The 24726-nt window shown below is 38.3% G+C and overlaps 3 protein-coding genes across 5 annotated transcripts in view; 1 reads left to right on the forward strand and 2 right to left on the reverse strand.

Annotated features, from left to right (window-relative positions):
- The first annotated feature begins 579 nt into the window (after positions 1-579).
- On the forward strand, positions 580-4276 carry LOC127793016 (galactoside 2-alpha-L-fucosyltransferase-like). Its single transcript, XM_052323753.1, has 2 exons — positions 580-1159; positions 2576-4276. Exons 1-2 carry the CDS (start codon positions 919-921, stop codon positions 4030-4032), a joined length of 1698 nt encoding a protein of 565 aa, XP_052179713.1. The 5' UTR covers positions 580-918; the 3' UTR covers positions 4033-4276.
- Positions 4277-4704: 428 nt separating this feature from the next.
- On the reverse strand, positions 4705-14192 carry LOC127793022 (uncharacterized). 2 transcript variants are annotated; one of them, XM_052323760.1, is made up of 5 exons: positions 14051-14192; positions 6071-6226; positions 5856-5965; positions 5082-5224; positions 4705-4957 (listed from the first exon to the last, which is right to left on the reverse strand). In XM_052323760.1, exons 2-5 carry the CDS (start codon positions 6210-6212, stop codon positions 4915-4917), a joined length of 438 nt encoding a protein of 145 aa, XP_052179720.1. In that variant the 5' UTR covers positions 6213-6226; positions 14051-14192; the 3' UTR covers positions 4705-4914. The 2 variants fall into 2 exon arrangements, with proteins under 2 accessions (XP_052179720.1, XP_052179719.1); XM_052323759.1 differs by having other exon boundaries at positions 14059-14190.
- A 1064-nt stretch (positions 14193-15256) lies between these two features.
- The window catches only part of LOC127793014 (uncharacterized), a 30240-nt gene continuing 20770 nt past the window's right edge, over positions 15257-24726 (reverse strand). For both annotated transcript variants that reach the window (XM_052323745.1, XM_052323744.1), the window contains exons 13-20: positions 24641-24711; positions 24492-24545; positions 23810-23952; positions 23239-23376; positions 16971-17204; positions 16756-16815; positions 16056-16316; positions 15257-15578 (exon numbers count right to left, since the gene is read on the reverse strand). In XM_052323745.1, the coding sequence (XP_052179705.1) occupies positions 15450-15578; positions 16056-16316; positions 16756-16815; positions 16971-17204; positions 23239-23376; positions 23810-23952; positions 24492-24545; positions 24641-24711 (1090 nt within the window). In that variant the 3' untranslated portion in view covers positions 15257-15449. The remainder of the gene's footprint in view (positions 15579-16055; positions 16317-16755; positions 16816-16970; positions 17205-23238; positions 23377-23809; positions 23953-24491; positions 24546-24640; positions 24712-24726) is intronic.

Consider the following 24726-nt stretch of genomic DNA (forward strand, 5'->3'; position numbering starts at 1 on the left):
ATAAAAACCCTCTCTTTTGAGTTTTCTCTAACCAAAAAGGCAGCATTTTTTGGTCCATGTGGGGATTGAGTTTGGTTTAGGGTATTCATCCAATCAAGGATTCAAGGATTCAAGGTTTAGAATTTTGGAATCAATCTTCACCCAATAACAAACTAAAACTGAAAACTCCATTCAATATAAAATTCTCCTCAACTAAATTAGAAAAAAACCAAACCCCAATCATATTTGTTTGCTTAATTGCATAAAATTGTTTAGTAAATTAATGAAGTTAAATTTTAATTATAATTACCTAATAAAATACTTAAACTCTATTAATGTACCAAAATACTGAATTAAATCATCTAACAATACTAATTAAGTTGAGTTGAAGGATCTTTAAATTTGTTCACCACCCAATTTTCTGCTTTTGGCGTTAAACTCACCTCAACACCGGTGTAAACATAACAACAAATGGGTCTAAGTGGCGGTAACCAAAGGAAGCAAACACCAGCCAAATAGGCCACAAGACAAGCCCAAGTGCAGACACAAAAAGATAAAAGGGGCCTATAAACAGCACAAGCCCATCTAACACCTGAAAATAGACATGAGATTGAAAGCTGTGTTGCACTGCAGACTCGTGGGTCAGCTCCATAGGAACAGACGAAGCCATGGACGTTCAATTTTGCCTCGCCGACAGTGTGATCTCAACAAATCAATCAAATCCAGACATATAATACTGACAGAGAACTACTCAACCCCGTCGCTTATTGTTTTTTTAACTTCCATTTGACAAAACCTTTCTTCTCCGACCCTCTTCCACTGGTTCGGGAACCGTTCTCCTCCATTATTATTCCACTTCAACCAGTTCTCACAACAACCCGTTGCTCCACTGGGCTCTTCAGACGGTTCTGTGTAATACCCTGATGAGAATTTGATAATATGAAGAGGTTGAACAGAAATTCCAATGATCCGCACAAGTCCACTGGAAACGACGCCGTTTCGCGGGCCCCTGAGCCCAAATGTGGCTTGAATCCGATGAAGTTGATGGGGATCTTCGTTGCTTGTTTGATGATTCTTTCGGTTCTGTTTTCAGTGTCTGTGATTTTCAATGACCCGATTTATGAGAGCGTTTGGATTGGTGCAGAGGCTAGGGTTCTTGAAGTAAATCCTCAACCAGAAGGTACCCACTTTTTCTTTTCTCTCTTTTGACGTTTTGGTTAACTCGTTGTTTTCTTCAGCTTGTTGCGTTTTTTATTTGTGCTCGTAGTTAATTTGCTCTGATGGATCATTCGGGTGTTGTTTGTTGAAGCATGTAACATTGTTTGACTCTCTGCTTTGTTGATTTACTAAGCTTGATCTGATGACGAATGAAGATCTCCAGGCTTTTGTGACTTGAAATCCTATTCTGCTTTCCTTAGATGCGAACAGATAGCTTGCAGTGCCACCGGATCAACAGACAACTTGTACTGCCGTCTTCGAACGATAAACTATTTTGTACCTCCAGAGGCACCACATTAGCAGAAAACCTTGGTGCCCCAAACCAATGAGATGTGGGCACATGTTAGTGATAAGTTTTTTGTTTTCTAGCAGCAGATTAGGGGACTGAATTGAACTCCAGAAACTTGTCAAAAATAGAAGTTGTTCTATTGTGATTGTCACTGCTGCACTCTGATAGATATTAGATAATGATAGGTTCAGTATAACCAATACACCTTTCTGGCAACATAAGCTGAGGTAATTTTTGGCAAAAATTTGTTTTCACCAGATATCAGCAAATATTTGGGATCTGTTGGATGTCTATTCTTAGATAATAATCAACTAGAAAATCTATTATTTAACTGAGAATCGCTTCATGGAAGCATAACTTTCTATTCATCCATATGTTGCACGGAGGAACATCCATCTCTAACTTAGGAATTAGTGATGCTCTATTGAACGTAATTATATTTTTCCTTCACAAAGCTGTTTACTTGCTTTGATGGTATTGCTGCCCTAATGGGTGATAAACTGGGGATGATGCTCTGATATGTACAATTACTTCTTGAAACTTATGCAATTAGCATTGCTCTCAATTTACTTTACTACATGCTATATACTTATTTTACCTGTTACCTAATTTCAGATTCACGGGTCCTTGATTTTGTCATTTCGAATTTTTTGTTTAATTTGATGATTCTGCCACTGTTTGGCATGTATTTTGGCACATGATGGATTCATGAGAATTTAATGCTTGTCATTGATGCTCTTTTACCTTATAAGTGATCATATTTTAAAGTTTTCTGTTCTTATCTAAACCAAGAAAAAGCTGAAATAATAACACTTTGAAGCAATTTTATCCCTCACAGAATGTATTATCATTGTTCTTCATATACTTGCTGAAATTCGTAGTAATTCATGATTTGACATGGGCCTACTTACTAGTTTCTAAAATTATTTTCTAATGATTAAAAGTTAGAACCTACTTTCTAATTTTCTTGAAATAATTTACTAAACAAAGAAAATAACGAGTAGCAGGTTAGCTCATAATAATTGATTCTAATGTAAGTTGTAACATATACAACAGAAAAGGCAGTAACACTTTTATTTTTAATGCCAGTCAGAGGATCACAAGACGATTCTTCTCATCCTGCTGAGGTGCCAAAAGATAAACTACTTGGCGGGCTTCTTGCTGCTGGATTTGATGAAAGATCTTGTCTCAGTAGGTATCAGTCAGTATTGTATGGCAAACCATTAAGCCACATTCCATCATCTTATCTAATATCCAGATTACGAAGATATGAAGCTCGCCACAAACAGTGTGGACCCTTTACAGAATCCTATAACAAAACCTTGGAGCAACTTAAGTCTGGCAAACAGACTGGTCCATCTGATTGTAACTATGTTGTATGGGTATCCTTTAGTGGTTTGGGGAACAGGATACTCACACTTGCCTCGGCATTTCTTTACGCTCTGCTTACTGACAGGGTGCTGCTTGTTGACCGTGGGGTGGATGTGGCCGACCTCTTCTGCGAGCCATTTCCTGAGGTCTCCTGGTTACTCCCCACAGATTTCCCTCTAACTGCTCAGTTCAGTAGTTTTGATCAAAAGTTCGTTTACTCTTATGGGAATATGCTGAAGAATAATCATTTTGCCAACTCAACGAAAGTGCCACCTTATGTCTATCTCCATCTGGCCCATGATTATGATGATCAGGACAAACTTTTTTTCTGTGACGAAGATCAATCTTCTCTCCAGAAAGTTCCTTGGTTGATTATGAAATCAGATAATTACTTTGTCCCTTCTCTCTTCTTATCCGATTCATTTGAGCAAGAATTAAGAAAGCTCTTCCCAGAAAAACAGACAGTCTTCCACTTCTTGGGTCGGTACCTCTTCCACCCAACAAATCAAGTATGGGGCCTTATTACCAGGTACTATCAAGCATATCTAGCAAAAGCAGATGAAAAAATAGGAATTCAGATAAGAGTCTTTGATACAGGAGCTGGGCCATTTCAGCATGTTTTGGATCAAATCCTAGCTTGTACCTTGAAGGAGAAACTGTTACCTGAGATCAATCGCCAGGCGAATACCGTCAGCACGCCTGTGAAACAGAAGAGCACCGCTGTGCTGATGACATCTTTGAACTCTGGCTACTTTGAGAGATTAAGGGACATGTATTGGGAATATCCATCGACAACGGGTGAGGTTATTGGTGTTTACCAGCCAAGTCATGAAGGGTACCAACAGACTGAGAAGCAGATGCACAACATGAAGGCATGGGCAGAAATGTATCTACTGAGCTTAACAGATAAGTTGGTGACGAGTGCATGGTCCACTTTTGGCTATGTGGCTCAGGGTCTTGGAGGGTTGAAACCATGGATCCTCTACAAGCCCGAGAATCATACAGTTCCGAACCCACCTTGTCGTCAGCTCATGTCGATGGAACCTTGTTTCCATGCCCCTCCCTTCTACGACTGTAAGAAGAAGACGGGGGTTGACACAGGTGCACTTGTTCCTCATGTGAGGCATTGCGAAGACATGAGTTGGGGCCTTAAGCTGTTTGACAATGAGAAATGAATTGTGGGCATGTTTCTTGTATGAATATGTATTAGCTTGAATTTCTTGTAGCATTTTTATGTGATGATGGGTCCCCCCCAAAAAAAAAAAAAGCCCCTGTTAGCAGGGTTTGAGAACCTAAACCTTCTTTTGTACGGCTCTATGATCTAGTACCTGAGGTTGCTTTGAGATTTTGCTCTCTTGTTTGAGTTAAACAAGTGAGCATACTGAGCTTTATCATAATCTGGAGCTTTCTAGTTTTCAAGTTTGTTCAACTGTACTAAGGCCTTATCAAATTCAGGCATGGATTTTAGATCATCTCAAGTTGAAGGTTACTTGCTGTTGCCAGTGGCCTAAGGTAAGACGGTGTTGCTCCAGATTTTACTGCAGTGTCTGTACGGTTGTTGCTGCTTCAGATTTTACTGCAGTGTCTGTACGGTTGTTGCTGCTTCAGATTTTACTGCAGTGTCTGTACGGTTGTTTTCCGGAAGGAGCTCTGCCGCCATCGTCTCCCTTGCCCTTAAACCCGTACACGGCCACCCAAATAACCGCTAGATAGGTTGACCATACTTAAGCCCGAGATCCCAAATCTCGACAGAGTATCACCATTTTAATAATACCTTATGCTCACTGAATGGAAGCTATTGATCAAACCATGGATGAAAGAATCTAAGCTGAGAGAGAGAGAGAGCATAAAACCAAAACCAACAGCCTGTATATCATTATAAAATCAACGGAAATCTTGTAATGCCAAAATCTATGAGGACAAAAGCATCACAAAGTCCATTATGTCTTTAACTGTCAAGACAACCAGGCCAAGTCTTAAAGACACATAGATACATCATGTTTACTTAAATTTCCTGGACTAATCCGCAACAGCCCGCATTTCAAAGCCAGGTTCTATCAATTCTTTCTCCCTTCAGACAAGATAATGTGGTATCCATGCCTGTAAATCAAAAGCATAACAATGTTAGCTGGGCAGAGCAACAAAAGTTTTAAGATGGAGCTAAAGCCTTAAACACGTAGTTAGCATGTCGGAGATAAAATAATTAGTGTACAAAACACTCTACGTGGATTTAAATGGTGCACTAGTAGCTCCAATAGGTGTGCTAAAGGCAACGTCCTGAAACGGTCCAGCCATTTTGCCACGGGGAAACCATCCAAGGTCTCCACCCTTCTTCCCTGATGGACATTCTGAATATTCTGCTGCTAGCTGTAGAAGGAGAGAGAAGAATGAAGTTACAGGTTAGCTTTATAGCTCCATTTAATATTCTTGAGATGATATCTGGGACAAAATCCTTCTTCAGATAACCTCAAGAGGAAACTCAGAACAATTTTTCAGTTAACTAGCTAAAAAGTTTTATAAAATGCACATACTTCACAATTTGCATAATTTCGAATTTGTTTCAATGAGATGAGTGTTGTAAGACACCTCAACAACTGGAATAATAAATTTTGGAGATCACAGATATTTAGCATAGTTTAGGTGTCTTGAAATCATTTTGCTAGCTAAGTGAACATGATGGACCTGTTATCATTATCAACTAAATAAAATTGAACCTGGTTCATCAAGCGAGGCATTTGAAGTTTTTGAATGTAATAAAATTGAACCTGGTTCATCAAGTGAGGCATTTGAAGTTTTTGAATGTCATGACTTGTTCCAAATATATAATAAGAGTGAAAGAGCTGTTCACATTTATATTAAAATGATTATTCCTGAAGGTTCCAAACAAGCAATCCATAACCGACTCATATTTAATCTCCACAAGATTAGAAACTATAAACTAAATGTACCCAAAAAGAATGAAGTTTCAAAGCAAATTGGGATATCCTCCAGAATTCACCTTTGCAAACTCAGCTGGTGGAACTTTATCCCCATTACTAAGCCAACCATCTTGCAGCTTTTTGTATGCTTCATTAATCTTCCCTTGTTTCTCACATAAGATATGCCTTGCTGAAATCAAAATCCAAAACCCAGACAGAAGTCAGAAGAGAAAATATGCTAAGAGAAATTGCAACTTAGAACCTCCTCAACAACACAATAACGGGAAGAAACAACCTTTGACATAGGTGCAGGTGCCAAGTCCATCTGTCTTTGAGCCTTTTCCTTTGCCTTTCGAAGCACCATCATCACTTCCACTAGCAGCCTGTTTGCCCTTGCCCTTCCCACCTGAATCCTTTGGTTTTGAGTCCTTACCCATGATTGTTCAACCTTCTGCATAATATTATAACATGAAGACTTTTTTAATTAACAATGAGCAAGTATAGTTTAACATCAGAGTACAAGAAATAACGATTGCTTAACAGTAAGCTAATTAAGATGATCAGTATCAAATGCATAATGAATATATATTTAAGATAAACATCTGCTTGAGTCCATGCCCGGTAAGTATATCCTTTCTAGGCCATGTTTTGAATTTAAGGATTCAATTGTTGAATCCTCTGGATTCAGCAAGGCATTCTCTCGTTTTGTAGAGAGAACTTGGCGGGAATTATGTAGGGAAGAGATGAATTAGAGAAAGAAAGGGAAAATTAGAAGATGAAATGAGAGGGAGAAAGAGAATTGAGAGGGAAATAAAATAGGAAATTGTTCAAATGATATTCGATATCTTCTCAATGAGGTAGGCCGAGCTTACATACTCAGCCCTAGCTTAAGTTGGCGCCAGAAACGGTTGCCACTTCCTCACAATTACAAATACCCACCAGCCTTCATTGTTTATTACAATTATTCCCCCTTAAATACACGACAACTCCCCTCCCCTTAAGCTAATTCTTGTCCTCAAGAATGCTGAGCAAGCTGGTTGCGTTTGGAAACTGTTGGAGGAACTCTGACAGATGTTCCCAAGTATTATTGTTAGAGTGTAGTGAGGACCACTGCACCAGCACTTAGGTGATTGGGGCTCCTTGTTGAAAAATCACTCTTTTGTCCAGGATGGCTACTGGAGTGACTGCTAGTTCTTCCTCCCTAAATGGAATGGGAATGGTTTGACTAGCCGTTTGGTTCCCAGTTACTCCCCTGAGTAAGGACACGTGGGACACATGGTGAATGTGTGTTCCCTCGGGCAGTTGTAGCCTATAGGCAACTGGTCCCACCTTGGCAGTAATGGCATACGGTCCAAAAAACTAGGGGATTAGTTTAGTAACAGGTTGCCGTCGAAAGAGTTCTCAAATGGGGCTAACTGAGTTTGAGATACACTTTTTCTCTTACCTCAAATGTTCTCTCACTTCTCTTTTTATCCGTTAGCTACTTCATCTGGTTTTGAGCCTCGGCCAACTCAGTTTTCAAGGTGTGTAGAATCTCCTGCATGTTTTGTAAATAGGTATCTGCGGTTGCCACCGACGTTGGCTCCCCCATAGATGGTAATAGGCTAGGCTTGTATCCATATAACGCCTCAAATGGAGTCATCTCAATGTACCGGTGGTGGCTGAAATTGTACCACCATTGGGCTAAGGATAACCACTTGTGCCACTCCTTGGGCTACATAAAGTAGAAACATCTCAGGTAAAGTCTCGAGGCATTGATTAACTCTCTTCGATTGGCTGTCAGTTTCCGGGTGGTAAGCTGTGGATATATGGAGCTTAGAGCCCAAGAATTTCAGTAAACCTTGCCAAAATAAACTAGTAAAACACCTTGTCCCTGTCAGAAATGATCATTTGAGGCACCCCATATAACTTCACTACATTGTCCAGAAACATTCTAGCCACCTCTTGTGCCATGAATGGGTGGGACAAGCTAATGAATTGGTTGTACTTGGTCAATCGATCCACCACAACTAGGACACAGTTCTTCCCCTCTGACCGCAGTAAACCTACAACAAAATCCATAGTTATATTAGCCCATGCTTGATCTGGAACCCCTAGTGGCTGTAGGAGTCCAGGCTTAGCTACTAATTCATGTTTACACCTCTTATAAGTGTCACACTGCATTACAAACTCCATAACTGATTTCTTTAATCTTGGCCAATAAAACACTTGTTTCACCTTGCGGTAAGTGTTTTGCATACCTGAGTGTCCCCCTAAGGACGAGTTGTGCATGGTTTGGAAAATTCTTTTCTTCAAGGCCTCGCAATCTCCTATCACCAATCGCCCCCGATACCTCATCAGGCCATTGCATATAGTGTACCCCTGCTTGCTGCTATTGTCCAGACTCAGTTGCTTTAGTAACTCCCTTGTCCAAGCTCCTTTATCATAGCTCGCTGTCACCTCTTGGTACCAATCTAGTACCAGTGTCGTAATGGTTGCACAGTCTCCCTACTCATAACACCTTGATAAGGCATTTGTAGCCACATTTTCTTTTCCTTTTCTATACTGAATCACAAAATCCAGCTCCATTAGCTTTGCCATCCCCTCTTCTGCAAATTAGTGTGCAACTTTTGTTGGGTAAGGAACTTGAAACTCTCATGATCTGTTCTGATTATAAATTTAGGGGTGTAAAAAAATATCCAAAAACTGGTAAATCGGACCGAACCGTGCCTTTTGGATTGGTTTTATGGTTCAAAGGTTAGGTTCTAATTCTAAAAAATTAAGAACCGATATATTTGGTTTGGTTACTGTTTTTTTTTTTTTTCAAACCGTGATTCGAATTGAACCGGAACCGATATTATATTTATATATATATTATATAATTTTTTAGGTATATATATGTTGCTTCAATTTTAATCTGTTAGTTTTTTTTTTTTTTTCTTTTTTGTTGTTGGTTATTGTTATTCATGAACTCTTTTATTTCTAGACTTTTATACGCTATTGCTATACTAAATGATCGATGTAATCTCATTTGAGGTAGTCTATAAATTATTTTGTTTTACTTTTACTTCAAGACTTGAAGCATTAATGAAGTTATGGGTTTATTTTAATTAACAAATTTGTTTGTAATTTCATATTTTGCGAAAATGTTTAGAAGCTAAATGTTAATTGGATAGAACCGAAACCGATCCGGTGTGACGGATTGGTCATGATTTGGTTTTATTTATGTAATAGTTTAGTTACAGTTCTTATTTTTTCGGAACCTGTTAAAAATGGTTTGCTTACTGAATTCTTATAGAACCAGACAAATCCGAACCATTGACACCCCTATATAAATTGTCCCCCTTCCGAATAGTGCCTCCATTTTTCCACTGCCATCAGCACAGCCAATTACTCCTTGTCATATGTGCTGAGCCCTTGATGTCTTGGGGCTAAAGTTTGACTCATGAAAGCTAAGGGTCAGCCCACTTAAGATAACACAACTCCTATCCCAGTTCCACATGCATCGGTCTCCAGGAAAAAACGACACAAGCACTTCGCACATGGCTTGCTTCAACTGCCCAAATGCATTTTCTGCCTCTTCATTCCATCTAAAGTTATCTTTCTTTAATAATTCTATTAGTGGCTTGCTTATCACTCCATAGTTTTTCACAAAATGCCTATAGTAACTTGTTAGCCCCAAGAACCCCCTTAAGGACTTGATGCTCTCTGGTTTAGGCCATGCTACCATAGCTGAAATCTTCTTAGGATCAGTGCTAACTCCAGCACTAGAAATCACATGCCCCAAATACTCCACCTGCTTCTGGGCGAAGTCACATTTGGACCTTTTGATGCATAGCCGATTAAGTTTAAGGATGCTAAATGCAATTCTAACGTGTTTAGAAAAAGTTGGATTGTAGATCAATATATCATCGAAAAATACTAGCACAAATTTTCGAAGATAAGGCTCAAAGATGTGGTTCGTTAAGGCTTGAAATGTTGGTGGTGCATTAGTTAATCCGAAGGGCATTACAGTAAACTCATAATGCCTATAGTGGGTTCTAAAGGTTGTTTTGGGTATCAGTGGCGGAGCCACATGTTGGCCAGCTGGGGCCTTGGCCCTAGCTGGTTTTTTTATTTTTTTTATTTTTTATATATATTAGTATGAATAATTATAATTTTTATAATTTGGCCCGGACTAAAATTCTTCCTTGACTCTGCCACTATTGGGTACATCAGTTGGCTTTATCCGAATTTGATGATAGCCAAATCTTAGGTCAAGTCTAGAGAAAACAAATGCATGGTTTAGTTCATCTAGGAAGTCTTCAATGATGAGTATGGGAAATTTATCTTTAATTGTGATGTGGTTAAGTTGGCGGTAGTCGACACAAAAACACTAGGTTCCATCCTTTTTTTTTAACTAAAAGGATGAGGGATGCAAATGGGCTTTTGCTGGCTCGAATTATAGAGTTGTCCAACATTTCTCTTACTAATTTCTCAATTTCAGTTTTGAGCTTTGGTGGGTATCTATAGGATCTTATATTAACTGGTTTAGCATTTGGTTGTAAAGGAATAGAGTGATCAAATGGTCTTTGGGGGGGTAGGTCCTTAGGTTATGCAAATAGATCCCTAAACTCAATAAGTAATAATGCATCAAGGGAGGCCAACTCATGTACCTGCCATAGGTCTGTGGTTGGCTTGCTGGTAGTTATTGAACACTGACTCACTTCTTCTCCTTGTTCCTCAGTCTCCTCATTGGTCTCAATCGAGAATAATTGAGCCACTTAGGAAAACTTACACTTGAGCAATTTGTGCAGGCTCTTTCCCTTGATTAGCTTGTAGGACCCGATTTCCATATTCCCTTGAAGTGTAACTTTTCTACCTCCTTTTTCCAATGTAACCTCCATCTTATTAAAGTCGAAACTAATGGGACTTACCCCTCTCATCCAATCAACTCCCAAGACTATTTGGCACCCCCCCAGCTCCAGCAACCTAAGGTTAGCTTCAAATGTTTCTCTCTGCATTATCCAACAAAACCCCATGCAGGCTGATCTGCTTAACACCCTACTTCCATTAGCCACAGTCACTGCTAAAGGTTGACTATTAGATAACTCACATTTCATTTTTCTAGCTGTCCCTTCGTTAATAAAGCTGTGGGTACTCTCATTGTCAATTAGGACCATGAGTGTTACCGTTCCTTCAACCTTGATAATCTTGTTACTAGCCATTCCTTTTATGGCATGGAGGGATATTGTGCCATTGTCTTCCTCCTCCCAATCATCCCCTGCCACCATCGCCTCTTCACCTGCGTCTTCCTCAACCTCACCTCCTTCCAACAAGAGCAATTGCCTCCTGCATTGTTGTCCGGGGAAATACTTATCCCCACACCTGTAACATGCCCCCTAGAGTCTCCTCTGTTCATTCCCTCTGCTTCCTTGTTGCCCTATGTTAGTAGGTGGTAGTAGTGCTGGTGGCTTTGGCATTGCCCCAGCCCTATACATCTCCCTTCTTGGCAGTGAGGAACCCAAGCCGTTTCCCCTACTCTGATTCCTCTATTTCTTTATTAATGCCTCCACATTTAATTCCTAGAGCAGAGCACTCTCCACCGCTTCTTGAACCATCCTAGGCCTTGTCATCTTGATCGTGGATCTGAGTTCCTCACCCAATCCGCTGATAAAACTTGACATGAAATAGTCTTTGATCAAGTAAGGATTCTTGTTGAGCACGAGAGATTTTAGCTCCTCAAACCAAAGCTGATACTCCTGCACCTATCCACTCTGTTTCATTTTGTTGAACTCCTCAACTATATCCATAGTCCTCTTTTCACCGAACCTCTCACATAATCCCTTCACGAAATCATTCCAGCTACATTCTTCTCTCACTCTTGACCATCCTTGATACCATACGTCTCCTATGTCATTCAAGTAGGCCACCGCCAGATTAATCTTCTGCTCCTCGGCCACTTGATGTATTCCGAACAACTTCTCATATCGTCAGATCCACCATCGTGGCTTAGTTTCATCAAATGCTAGTAGTTCGAATTCGGAACTGGGAAGTTGTGGTGTGTAGAATTGACTTGGATCTCTTGTCTCCTATCCACTCCGTTGTTCCCCATTGCCACTAGATCAATCTCCACCTCCGATGATCCTACCATCCTCTAACCAGTGCCGGCTCCCGACAATATCGACTCTGATCTCTCTCGCAGGGGAAAATTTGGAGACATCCTCATCTGCGCTTGGCTCGAAAACATGAGCATAAACTGTTGCATCTGATCACGCAGCATATTACTCTGCTCTCTCATCTCATCTCTTATCTGATTGTGCATATCCCCGCGCAATCATTCTGAGGCTTCCTCCATCCTTTGGTCCACCGCAACTCCAATCGAATCCTCTATCGATTCGACTCTAGCCTGCATGTCCATCACCATGGCCGTCACCTGCTGAAGTTGCAGTTCCATCTGCTTCATACGAGTGTCATCCACCATTGGTATAACTTGACAAACTTCTGGGGCCAAGATCAGTGCTCTGATACCAATTGTTGAATCCAGAGAGGATTCAACAAGGCGTTCTCTTGTTTTGTAGAGAGAACTTGACGGGAATTATGTAGGAAAGAGATGAATTAGAGAAAGAGGGGCAAAATTAGAAGATGAAACGATAGGGAGAAAGAGAATTGAGAGGGAAATAGAATAGGAAATTGTTCAAATAATATTCGATATCTTCTCAATGAGGTAGGCCGAGCTTATATACTCGGCCCTAGCGAAAGTTGGTGCCAGAAACGGTTGCCACTTCCTCACAATTACAAATACCCAACAGCCTTTATTGTTTATTACAATTATTCCCCCTTAGGTACACAACATCAATTTGTAAGGATTTGGAAAATTCTAGGCCCAAAACCATGCATGTCTTTGGGGTGGCTGAAGGCCATACCAGTTTGAAGTTAAAGCATAGAAACTACAGAAATTGTTAGCACTTCCATAGTTGCAAACATTAACACTCCAGTCCAGACCAACAATCTAACATGAACTAATGTATTTTACTTATAACAACAACACCAAGCTTTAATCTTACTAAGTAGGGTTGACATGAATTCTAGCTTGTCCATTCTCTCTATCCATGACCACATCTTCTGCAAGGTCCCCCGGATTGTGATAAGTATAGAATTTATTCATATTCATGTCCATTCCCTTTATAATTACCATCTACCCTAATAAAGGAATGAAAAGTTACCAGCCCTGCTCCACTCTTTCTCATACGTATACCTTCCTTCACTTGCCCTCCCTTTTATTTTTAAACAGGAGAGTGTTGAACTTGAAATCACATCCCAAAAACCATTCCACATTTCCAAAATAGTCCAAGGAAAATGGACAATAAACAAGAAAGGTATATAACAACAATAATGAAAAAACAGGTGACAGAGATAAAAACAAGATATACCACCAAAGTGAACGCACTCAAGTTTACTAAAAAAATTAAAAATAAAAACAGCAATGCAGTAAATAATTGAACAAACAAAAGAAAAAAAAAAATTGCAGCAGCGTTAACCAGGAAATCAACGTCTGCTGTAGTTTTTGATATGTAATTAATTTCCAACGGTAAACTCTGAACATAGTTAAAAGTTCAAATCTTAACATAGGACATACAATAGAATAGCATGAAAATGAGCAAACCAAGAGGGTCTATTAATTGATTCGCCGCCAAAGAAAAAGGAATTCAAACGAAGTAATACCTAATTGGGTCCTAAACAAAAGTGATAGGCAAAAGAAAGAGATGAGGGTATATGAAGGGATTTTTGGATTTTTAGTCTCTCCCCCTCTCTCTCGGCTGTCTTCTTGGCTATCCTCTAAATTACAAATTTTCTGCTACCGATAAACGCCCAAATGCCAAATATTTTGTCAACATGGAGACAGTTCAATACACTGATACAGTGTCTCAATCCTGTCTAATTCATCCAAAACAATCTTCGGAGAACACCGCTAAAAAAGACGAAATTTCCCATTTAACAAAACCGAGAAACAATGGCAAGCTTTCTAACATAACCAATGAAATCGAACCGCAGAAAGGCGACGGAAATACAAATTCCAGATATCAAACCGATGAAACACAGGAAAAGAAAGAACCCATAACGATCAACCAACAAACGGGAACTTCACAACGTCAAACAGCAGCATTAATCAGACAAGTTTGCAGACACGTCTCTAATAAACGAAACCCGGAAGCAGAACTCATACACCAGGCGTTAAATTCGAAGCAGAAAAAGAAAGGGAGCAGAATTCAGAATCAGTCAGTAATGGATCAGTGAGTTGGGTCTTAAGTCTTACTCTTTTACCTCAGATTGGATTTGTGATTTCTCTGCGAAAGCTCAAATTTGATACCACGGCAGCAACGAAGGCCATGTATCATCGGCCTCTTGGACCGCTGAGGCCTTGTTACCAAATTTTCTGATTTGCCCTTCGTCTCGCATTTCCTATTCTGCCCTCCGTAGTTGCGCTTAAATAACATAAGCCCCCCCCCCACCCCTCATATTTTCCTTTTTGGGTTTTTTGTTTATTTTTCTTTTATAATTTTCCTCTTATGAGAGTTATGGCAATATTTTGATTTTTTTTTTCTTTTGACTATGATTTCATAGCCAGCAATGGCAATAAATGCTCCATCCAATGGGTGACTCACCCCCTTGTAAAACGGGATTGGAAGAGAAAATTCTCCACATATTAAGTACATTTAAAGAAAAATGATGATAAAATACATATATTTTAGTCTTTGAATTTATATAAGTTTTTGAATACATGAATTTTTTTTATTATTTTAATTATATTTTTTAAATTATATAATCTTAAATAAATAAACTTTTATATTTTTTGTTATTTTAATTACGTTCTTAAACTATACTTAATTTATTATTCTTAACAAATTTATAGTTAATTTAAAATTACATAATTCAATATTGTAATTAAAATGGTAAAAAATTTAAGAACCTAATTGATTTAAAATTATATAATTTAAAAAAATAATAAAAAAATTCAAATATTTAAATAAAAAAAACATACAAATACAGAAACTAAAATATATATTTAACCTAAAAAAACATTGTTCACTAGACAAGAAATAGGCCTGGTCACTTGACATATACATTTTTTTTACATAATTGTTACTTTATTTATCTATCTAGATTTTTAAACATAAAATTTGTCAACGTTTGGGTATTCTTCTTCTTATCTCCAGATTTGGCAATATTTCTTTTAAATTTTACAATTTTCATTTTTTTTATTTTGGGAACTACAAATTATCTTATTTTATTTCTCAATTTATTTTTGCATCATTTTATTATTTTAAACTTTTTCATAGTAATTTAAGAGTAATATAGCAAAATTATAAGGAATTTTCACTCATTTTTGCCTGAAAGGATTTTTTTTTTCTAATTTCACAAGCTATTTATCATGAAAATGCAAAATTATATGAATAAAGACATTCTTTTAAGTTCTTAAAAACTTTATCCTAAAACAACAAAAGCAATCAAGAAGTTGCAGTTAGATAATCGTGCATCTCTGTGTGCGCACGTGTTTTTTTTTCCCAAGTTCATCCGTCTCTTTTTTAAGTTAATGGCAACTAATGAATATGGTCCAATTGACCAACATGTCTAGTCAGTCTATGACCAATAATTACAATTACATTAGCTAATATTTACTTTGGAACCTTGATTCCTTCTAACAGCACAACACCCTACTCAGAGTCAGAACCCGAAAGCGGCAACTGGTATGCATCTTTTGGCTCTAAGTCAGTGATGGAAGGAGGAATATCTTGGTATGGCACACTTCTGGGTTTGCGGCTCTGCCTTGGTTTGTTTTCATCCTGAAAATTGGCATCATAAGATGATTTGACTGAACACATCAAACAAGAATAAGATGATAGTGAAATGCATCAATTGAATGATCTCCCGATGCAAATCGTAAGAGTGAGTAGTGGAACTTCTATAGTAGCAAAGGACATGAACATCAAAAAGTGTGAGGTATAATACAACTACTATGTTACATAACATAAAGGCTGGCTATATTCAACATATAAAACAATTTTTATAAAATAATTATCCTTAGGTACCACATAGTATTTCCCATACTCGTCGAGGTTCTAAAAAATGGTCAAGTAACAAGGCCAAAACACTCCATACGTGCAAAAGGAATTGAAGGATGTGCAAGCAAAAGAAGATCAACCACAAGTCGGAAGACTTGTCATTGAAACCTTACCTTGTGAAGATGAATTAACTAGCTAGAATATATAATAAATATGATAACAAGGCTCCCAGGAGGAGCACAACAGGCATTGACTTACTGTTCTGCTTGGTTGAGTTTGACGGTTTGATTGACTTGGATGAGTTGATTGGCTCCTTCGGAGCCAGATATTGCCAAAAGACAATAGTGCTACCAAAAGCAAGATTGGGCCAATCCTTGGATCTCCGAGGCTACTGTGGATTGCATGGATGAAGCTGCTTATTTTCCGTTTCATTCCTGTCCATGTGGACAGAATGCTTCTGCCACCAACCGACCAAATTGGATCTGCATCTTCTGGAACAAGCGCAGGAGCTTTGGCTCTCTGAATTGGGACGGACAGAAAAGGTTTAGGCACAAAGTTGTACGAAAGAGATGCAAGTCTTAGCTCCAGACGGTTTACATTCTCCATAAACAGAAATGTTTGATGAGCACAAAGAGTGAAGGAGATTATACGCCATCACCAAACATAGAAACTCGTTATTAAAGATGTCTAGGCTAAAATAGTGTCCTACGAACAAAAAAAATACCACCTACAAACTTGTAGACAATTAAACCCACAATAAATTGGTTTCTTTAATTGGCATAAAGATTAAATGGTGCTCTAACAAGATCCCAGAAATGAATTAGAGATTTATAGCTGATTCACCCCCAAAATTAAAGAAAATGAATAAAAAGAAACAAATAAAAGTAGAAAACGTAAAGCCCAACCATACAACTTATTCTGAAGCATATACTAAAAAGGTTTGTTGATGTTAACTTACAAAAAAGGGTAGATCCCTAGAGTCACCATCTTCGATTATTTGAGACATCCACCTGATGATCTGTCAAGAAAACACAACATAAAACCATCCAATGTGAAACAGAGCACAAATCTGAAAATGTTGTACTTGAGGTAACTGCTTCGATGGAAGGATATAGGTTGCAATAATTGAACAACGGAGCTAAATCCATTTCATAAACCAAGAGAAGCCCAAACCTCTGGAATTTCTTCTGAGCCGTTGTACCTTGCCACAAGTTGTGATGCAGGATCAACATCTTCCTTGTGAAATGCCTCAAATATGTTTTGTGGCTTTTTCTCGATTTTTCCATTATCTTCTGCGTCATTCCTTTTGTAACGTACAATAACTAACTGATGTACATCTATTATATCCCTTCTAGGGCCACATGTTTCATAGCTGTTTGCTGTCTGAATGTGGAAAGAACAGTATCTCTGGAAAAAAAGAAAAAGTAATTAATTATGTGACAAGCACAGTTACATAAAATCATTTTGTTAACTGAACTACGGTAAATGTTCTAACATAGAAGAGTCACTCATGGACATTTATAGTCTAGTTTAATGGCCCTTCTTTACTTAATAAAACCACACATATTTCTGTCAGCACCTAGGGTTTCCCTAAGTAACAGGAAACATCAGCAAGAGTATTGTTTCTGTATTGGGAAAGATGGCAACTGATATGGATGAATGATTCAATCATTGATTGGTGATTGATTATATATGTTTCCTAGATTTGATTGATTGTATATATTGTTTCCTGAAAGTAAAATTGTATCTTCCAGATTAGTTTATGTTTCCTATCTTGGTTGTATCCTAAATTGTATAGATCCTAGGATTCTTTCCTAAAGTTAGTTGTTTCCTAATTTTGTAAAGAAGCTTGTATAAATCAAGCTTTTCTTGTGAATAAAAGAGTGAGACAGTAAGGTTATTTTTTTTTTTCAAAACTTGACATGGTATCAGAGCCCTAAATTGTTTCTGTTCTACAATTCTCTAGGATCTACGAAGTCTATCCTTATGAGTCTTCCCACTTTTCATTTGTCATCCAAACCTTGGTCAAGAGATGTCTTCCATCCAAGAACCTACATCCGATACAGCCAATTCCTGCCATACCTCAGAAGTTCCAGTTGCTAGAACTCAAAATGGGGCCTTGGGAGAAGAATTGCAGAGTCTCCAGGCAGCCTATCGTTTGAACGGAAAAAACTACCTAAAGTAGTCACAACTGATCCGGACCTTTCTTAAAGGGAAGGGGAAGCTTAGCCACTTGTTAGGAACGGGCCCAAAAGAAGGTGATCCAACGTTCGCAGCATGGGACGAGGAAGATTCCTTGGTGTAATGTCCTGGCTCTAGAATTCCATGGTTCCAAATATCAGTGACACTGTCATGTTTTTTTACCACAACCAAGGATATTTGAGAGGCCATAAACTTGACATATTCTAAAGTTAAAGATGTAGCCCAAATCTATGAAATACAGGCAAGGGTGGCAGCAATCAAACAAGGCTCGAAGACCATCACGGAGTAGGCAAATATGTTGCAAACTCTATGGCAGGAGCTAGATCACTACCAGTGTTTGAAGATGAAATGCAGTGAGGATGTTGTACTCCATAAGAGATTTGTTGAAAAGGAGCGGATATATGACTTCTTGGCCGGCCTCAACAGTGAATTTGATGTGGTCCGAGTGCAGATTCTTGGCAAGGAGGATTTACCTTCCTTGAATGAGGTAATCTCCTTAATAAGGGCAAAAGAAGGGAGAAGGGGTGTGATGCTAGAAGCTATCTCCGGTGAGAGTTCTGCCCTAGTGTTTTTAAAAACTCATAATCAAAACAAAGGCCCTAGGGATGAAAAGAAACCAGTGGATAGGGATTCTTTATGGTGTACCTTTTGTAAAAAACCTAGACACACCATAGAGAAGTTCTGGAAGCTCCATGGAAAGCCATCCACAGGGGGACTAGCAAGGAGTCAAGTGCATATAGCAGCAGCCAACATTCAGCAACAACTGGAACCAAGAGGAGAGGAGCATGGGGAAGAGTCTCTTGAACTCAACAAGGTAGAAATTGAAAGACTAAAAAATTTTCCGGGATCTCTAAACAAAAAGGCAGAGAACAGTAGCATTCTTGCTCTCACAGGTATTGCTTCCTCCACTTTTTCACTACATGCTTCAGAAACTTTACACCAACATTGTTGGATCCTAGACTCGGGTGCTTCAGACCACATGACATCCCATCCACAATTGTTTACTTCCTATAATCCTTGTCCTAGCTCTAGCAAAATTACAATGGCAGATGACTCACTCATCATCGTTGCTGGTCAAGGAGATATTCTTCTCAATGATCACCTAACCCTCAAGAATGTCCTTCATGTCCCCAAATTATTTGCTAATCTTATATCTGTTCAAAAACTTATTGAGAATACTAATTGCAGTGTATCTTTTTATTCCAATGTCTGTGAGATACAGGAACAGGGCAAGAAGAGGATGATTGGGCTTACTAGGGCTAGAGAATGGCTTTATTACCTCGAGAAATCAGTAGGGCCAGACAAGGGGTCTCTTCCTTTTATGTCATGCCTAGCTCAGTCCAACGAGGATAAAATGTGGTTACAACATTATAGAATGGGCCATCCCTCCTTTCTTACTCTCAAATTAATGTTTCCTAATTTAGCTAAAGGTCTGGATTTTAGTCACTTTCATTGTGATAATTGTGAACTTGCCAAACATAAAAGGGTTTCTTTCCCTCTTTCTAATAAAAGGACTGATTTCCCCTTCTCTTTAATCCATAGTGACATTTGGGGTTCATCAAGTGTTCCCAATATTTCTGAGGCAAGACGGTTTGTCTTATTTGATGATGATTGTACTAGAGTGGTGTGATTATATGTGTTGAAAGCTAAGTCAGAAGTGAGCCATGTTTTTCTCAATTTTTACAACATGGTTAAGACTCAATTTGGGGTAAATGTAAAGCGATTTAGATCTGATAATGCTAGAGATTTCTTCAATCACACTCTATCCACTTTCTTTCAACAAAAAGGTATTATTCACAAGTCTTCTTGTCCTTACACCCCTCAACAAAATGGGGCGACCGAGAGGAAAAATGGTCATCTTCTAGCTGTTATTCAAGCACTTCTTTTTCACTATAATGTCCCTCAACATTATTGGGGAGAAGCAGCCATAACTGTCACCACTCTTATCAACAGATTGCCATCTAAAATCCTAGAACCTCAAAGTCCTATTCAACTATTGATAAGTCATTTTCCCAACTTCCATGTGACTAGTAATTGGCAACCCAAGATATTCGGGTGCACGGCCTATGTTTATATTCCAACAACCAATAGAGGGAAACTAGATCCTTGTGCCTTAAAATGCGTATTTATTGGATATCCATCTACACAAAAAGGCTATCGATGCTATCATCCTCCTTCAAAGAAATATTTTGTATCTGCTGATGTTACCTTTGCTGAAAATGAGTCGTACTTTAGATCATCAACTATTTTAGAACAAAATCAGACCTCGATTAATAGGAATTCCTCTTCCTTCCTGACCCTAATCTGCTATCCTTGAACCCACCTCCTAAATGGAAGGACTCGACAAACATGACACCTGAGAAAGCTTCACCTTCTACTCCTCGGCCTATGCAGGTATACTCAAGGAGGAAGAAAACCAAATCTAGTCCTATGCAAGCTCCTGCATCCTCTACAAGTCCTATATGTCCTACGGTCTCTACAAGCAAGAATAGCACTGACAATCCTACCATTTCAGAGTCATCACCAGGTATTCTCGCAACCAATTCTCTTGATCATCATATGAGCTCTACAAAACCTACTAAAGCTACTAGCCAGATACCTATGATCTTGATTGGCCCATTGCTCCAAGAAAGGGGAAAAGAACTTGTACCAAACATCTGTTACACCTATTTCTTTCCTTTTCTAAGCTGTCTCCTACCCATAAAGCCTTTCTTACCAGCCTACATATCATCCCTATTTCAAAAAGTTTCTCTAAAGCTATAGGGAATAAGAATTGGAAGGATGCCACGGAAGCTGAGATGGTAGCCTTGAAAAAAAAACTAGACCTGGGAAATGGTAAAATTGCTTAAAGGAAAACATCCAGTGGATTGTAAATGGGTCTATACTATGAAATATAAGTCTAATGGATCTATAGATCGGTACAAAGCAAGATTGGTTGCCAAGGGATATACACAAGTGTATAGGGTAGACTATTTGGACACTTTTGCATCGGTGGCTAAACAAAATACAGTTAGAGTCCTTCTTTCGTTAGCAGCTAATCTAGGTTGGCCATTGCATCAGTTTGACGTGAAAAATGCATTTTTACATGGTAACCCAGAGGATGAGGTATATATGGAAATATCACTAGGTTATGAAGTAGTCACACAAGGGCCAGTTGTATACAAACTGAAAAAAGCCCTATACAGGACTGAAACAGTCCCCATGTGCTTGGTTTGGGAGATTCACGAGTGTTATGCTTGGCATGGGGTATAGACAAAGCCAAGGAGACCATACTCTTTTTATTCAACATTCGACCACAAGGGGAGTAACTATATTAATTGTGTATGTAGATGATATTGTTGTTACCGGCAACGACAAATAAGGGATGGCTCAATTAAAGGAGTGCTTGTTAAAGGAGTTTGAAATCAAGGATTTGGGGAGATTAAAATATTTCTTGAGAATAGAGGTGGCTCATTCTAGAGAGGGCATATTCATATCTCAACAAAAATATGTGGTAGACTTTTTAAAGGAGACCGGATTGCTAGGCTGCAAAGCAAGTGACACACCCATTGACCCAAATCATAAGTTGGGAGAAGCTCTAAAAGGAGATAAGGTTGACAAGGGAGTTTACCAAAGGCTGGTTGGAAAACTGATATATTTGGCCCATACTTGACCAAATATAGCCTATGTTGTGGGAGTGGTTAGTCAATTCATGCATAACCCAGGGAAAGTCCATCTGAAAGTTGTGTATTGAATACTCCACTATCTAAAAGGAGCACCTGTAAGAGGCATTTTGTTCAAAAAGGGAGAAGATATGACCCTTGAGGCCTACACAGATGCAGACTATGCAGGCTCTGTTGTAGATAGAAGATCTACTTCCGGCTATTGTACTATGTTGGGAGGCAATTTGGTAACATGGAGGAGCAAAAAACAAAATGTGGTGGCTAGGTCAAGTGTTGAGGCAAAATTTCGTTCAGTGGCTCTAGGTATGTGTGAATTATTGTGGCTAAAAATTCTTCTAAATGATCTCAAGATTGAGTGGACTAGGCCCATGAAGCTCTATTGTGACAACAAATCGACAATCAGTATCGCTCATAATCATGTTCAACATGACAGGACAAAATACATTGCAGTAGACAGACACTTTATTAAGGAGAAATTGGATAGTGGGTTGATATGCACACCATACATCTTATCACAAGATCAGTTAGCAGACATGCTAACTAAGGGCCTGCCTGGACCAATGTTTAACAGGATGATAAGCAAGATTGGGATGCAAGATATACACGCCCAATCTTGAGGGGGAGTGTCAGTAGCTAGGGTTTCCCTAAGTAACAGGAAACAACAGCAAGAGTATTGTTTCTGTATTGGGAAAGATGGTAACTGATATGGATGAATGATTCAATCATTGATTGGTGATTGATTATATATGTTTCCTAGATTTGATTGATTGTATATGTTGTTTCCTAAAAGTAAAATTATATCTTCCAGATTAGTTTATGTTTTCTATCTTGGTTGTATCCTAAATTGTATAGATCCTAGGATTCTTTCCTAAAGTTAGTTGTTTCCTAATCTTGTAAAGAAGCTTGTATAAATCAAGCTTTTCTTGTGAATAAAAGAGTGAAACAGTACGGTTATTTTTTTTTTTTCCAAAAATTAACAATTTCAACTAAAAATTGATAAAACTGGTTTAAGAATACTGGTGGAGATACAAAATGAGTATACTTTCAACCAAAGAAAAGCAAATTAAATCTTGTCTAGTATTTCAATCACTAAACAACCCCTCATCCTAAGAGCACAATGGCATGTTTATGCAATTATTATATATGCAAGCAGATAGGATTCATCTTTGCATAAAAGCACCAAAATTGAGACCTTAAAGAAATTATTTAGAACTATAAATAGTTTGGTCCATGTAATTGCAGTCCACATGGTATCAAAAGAATCATATTATCATGTACACGTACCTTAAACGGTTTCTCAGTGGAACAGGATTAACAGGAAAGAGTAGAAAATGGAGATGTTCAAACTTGTTTCAAATTTCATATGCTCACAGATATCAGTCAACATAGCCAAAACTTTGTCACATGCACATGACAATAAATAAACTCAAATAACTCTGACATTAGATTAAAATTTCAGAATAAATTATTGCTGTAAAGTACCACAGCATGTCAACTTGACTAAAATTTCTTAATTATTTCATTCCTAAGAAAGAAAATTGAACAGCTGAAATATAGCAATATCAATAGGTGCTTACTTGCTGGGCTTCTCCATCAAGCCAAGTAAACGTCAACCTCTTTTCCTTTAGTGCAACAGCTGCTGACAATAATTGATCATTATCACCTGTGTCTAAGTTGTCATCATTTAACAGCATTTGTTGGATTCTGCGCATGGTCTTTAACATAGCAATATACTTCGTTTAGTAAACCTGACGAACATACTGGCATTTGCAAATGCATGTATGAAACTTTGTATAATACTTTAACACAAAATTTTAGTTGGTACACTTCATATGACATAACTTCAATTGAACGCCAGGATCAATGCCAGAATGCAACAAATAGGTTTTTTATAGGCGCCAGGATACAACAAATTGCTATTCAAAATATACATGATACCCTTTGTAAACACTCTCTAAACTGTTTCCCTTAAATTCCTCCTTACCATGTTAACAAGTTTTTCCTTCCTTCAGTCATGAGCCAGATGGCCTAAGAGCATGCCGTGCACATTCTCACCGAAATGATGACAAAGAAAAATAGCTAAATGATGTCTAGAAAACTTCTAAAGGGGTTTTACTTAATATACAAGAGCAGGGAGAATGAACTTACTTCACGCATTTTGTTGAGTTCTGGGCTTAGTCTTCCTATAAGCATAACACAGTACCAGATCATGGTTTCCCTCCCAGCACGAGAATATCCACGTGCATCACAACCTAGCTCCATAGATGTGATGCTCCTTAATTGAGGTAGCTCTAAAAAATAATGCATAAACATTCACCAATAAGATTTCATTTATGCACTGTAGCAAGTTACACAATTTTGAAATGTACAAAAGTGGTTCACTGATTGTGTATGCCATACATGCATATATAAAAATATGCCTCATCTGCTTGTGTTGCATAAACACCAATGCAAAATACGTAGTAACAACTTCATATAGCTTCAAAGCAAGCACATCCTAATAGATTCAGAATGTCATTAAACAAAAGCCTTTCCAGAAAAGGAATGTGTGACATGCATGAAGGTTCACCGGCACTTTGAAGGGTGTTTTGCTAAAAAATGCTCTAAATAAGGGAAGAAAAGACTCTGACGAGGCCAAGAGCCATTGTTAACACTCATAAAGATAGCAGTCACTTATTGTAAATAACATGAAATTTACTAATCATCACTGCTTCACGGTATCTAATAATGGCTGCACTAGCACGCATCTAGTCTGAACAGGAAAAAGTTGTTCATAGACCTCACAGTCCAAGAGAGCAAAACCAACTAAATACAAAAGAGACAGATTTACCATGATGTTTATTCTTTTCCATGATATTCAAAAGCCATGAATTGTTGGCCGCTCCTGCAAACAATGTGCATTAGCTTGTTAGGTAACACATAACTTATGGCATGACAAGCACCAAGAATACACAAAATGAAACAATGAGAATGACTTGCCATGGTACACTATTGGTTTCACACCAGGTTCTTTCAAGAATACAATTGCAGGTGCAGATTCCACTCCAAGCCTGCATTGATAATAA

This window comes from Diospyros lotus, unplaced genomic scaffold (assembly GCF_014633365.1).
Source record: "Diospyros lotus cultivar Yz01 unplaced genomic scaffold, ASM1463336v1 superscaf1, whole genome shotgun sequence".
Classification (NCBI taxonomy): Eukaryota; Viridiplantae; Streptophyta; class Magnoliopsida; order Ericales; family Ebenaceae; genus Diospyros; species Diospyros lotus.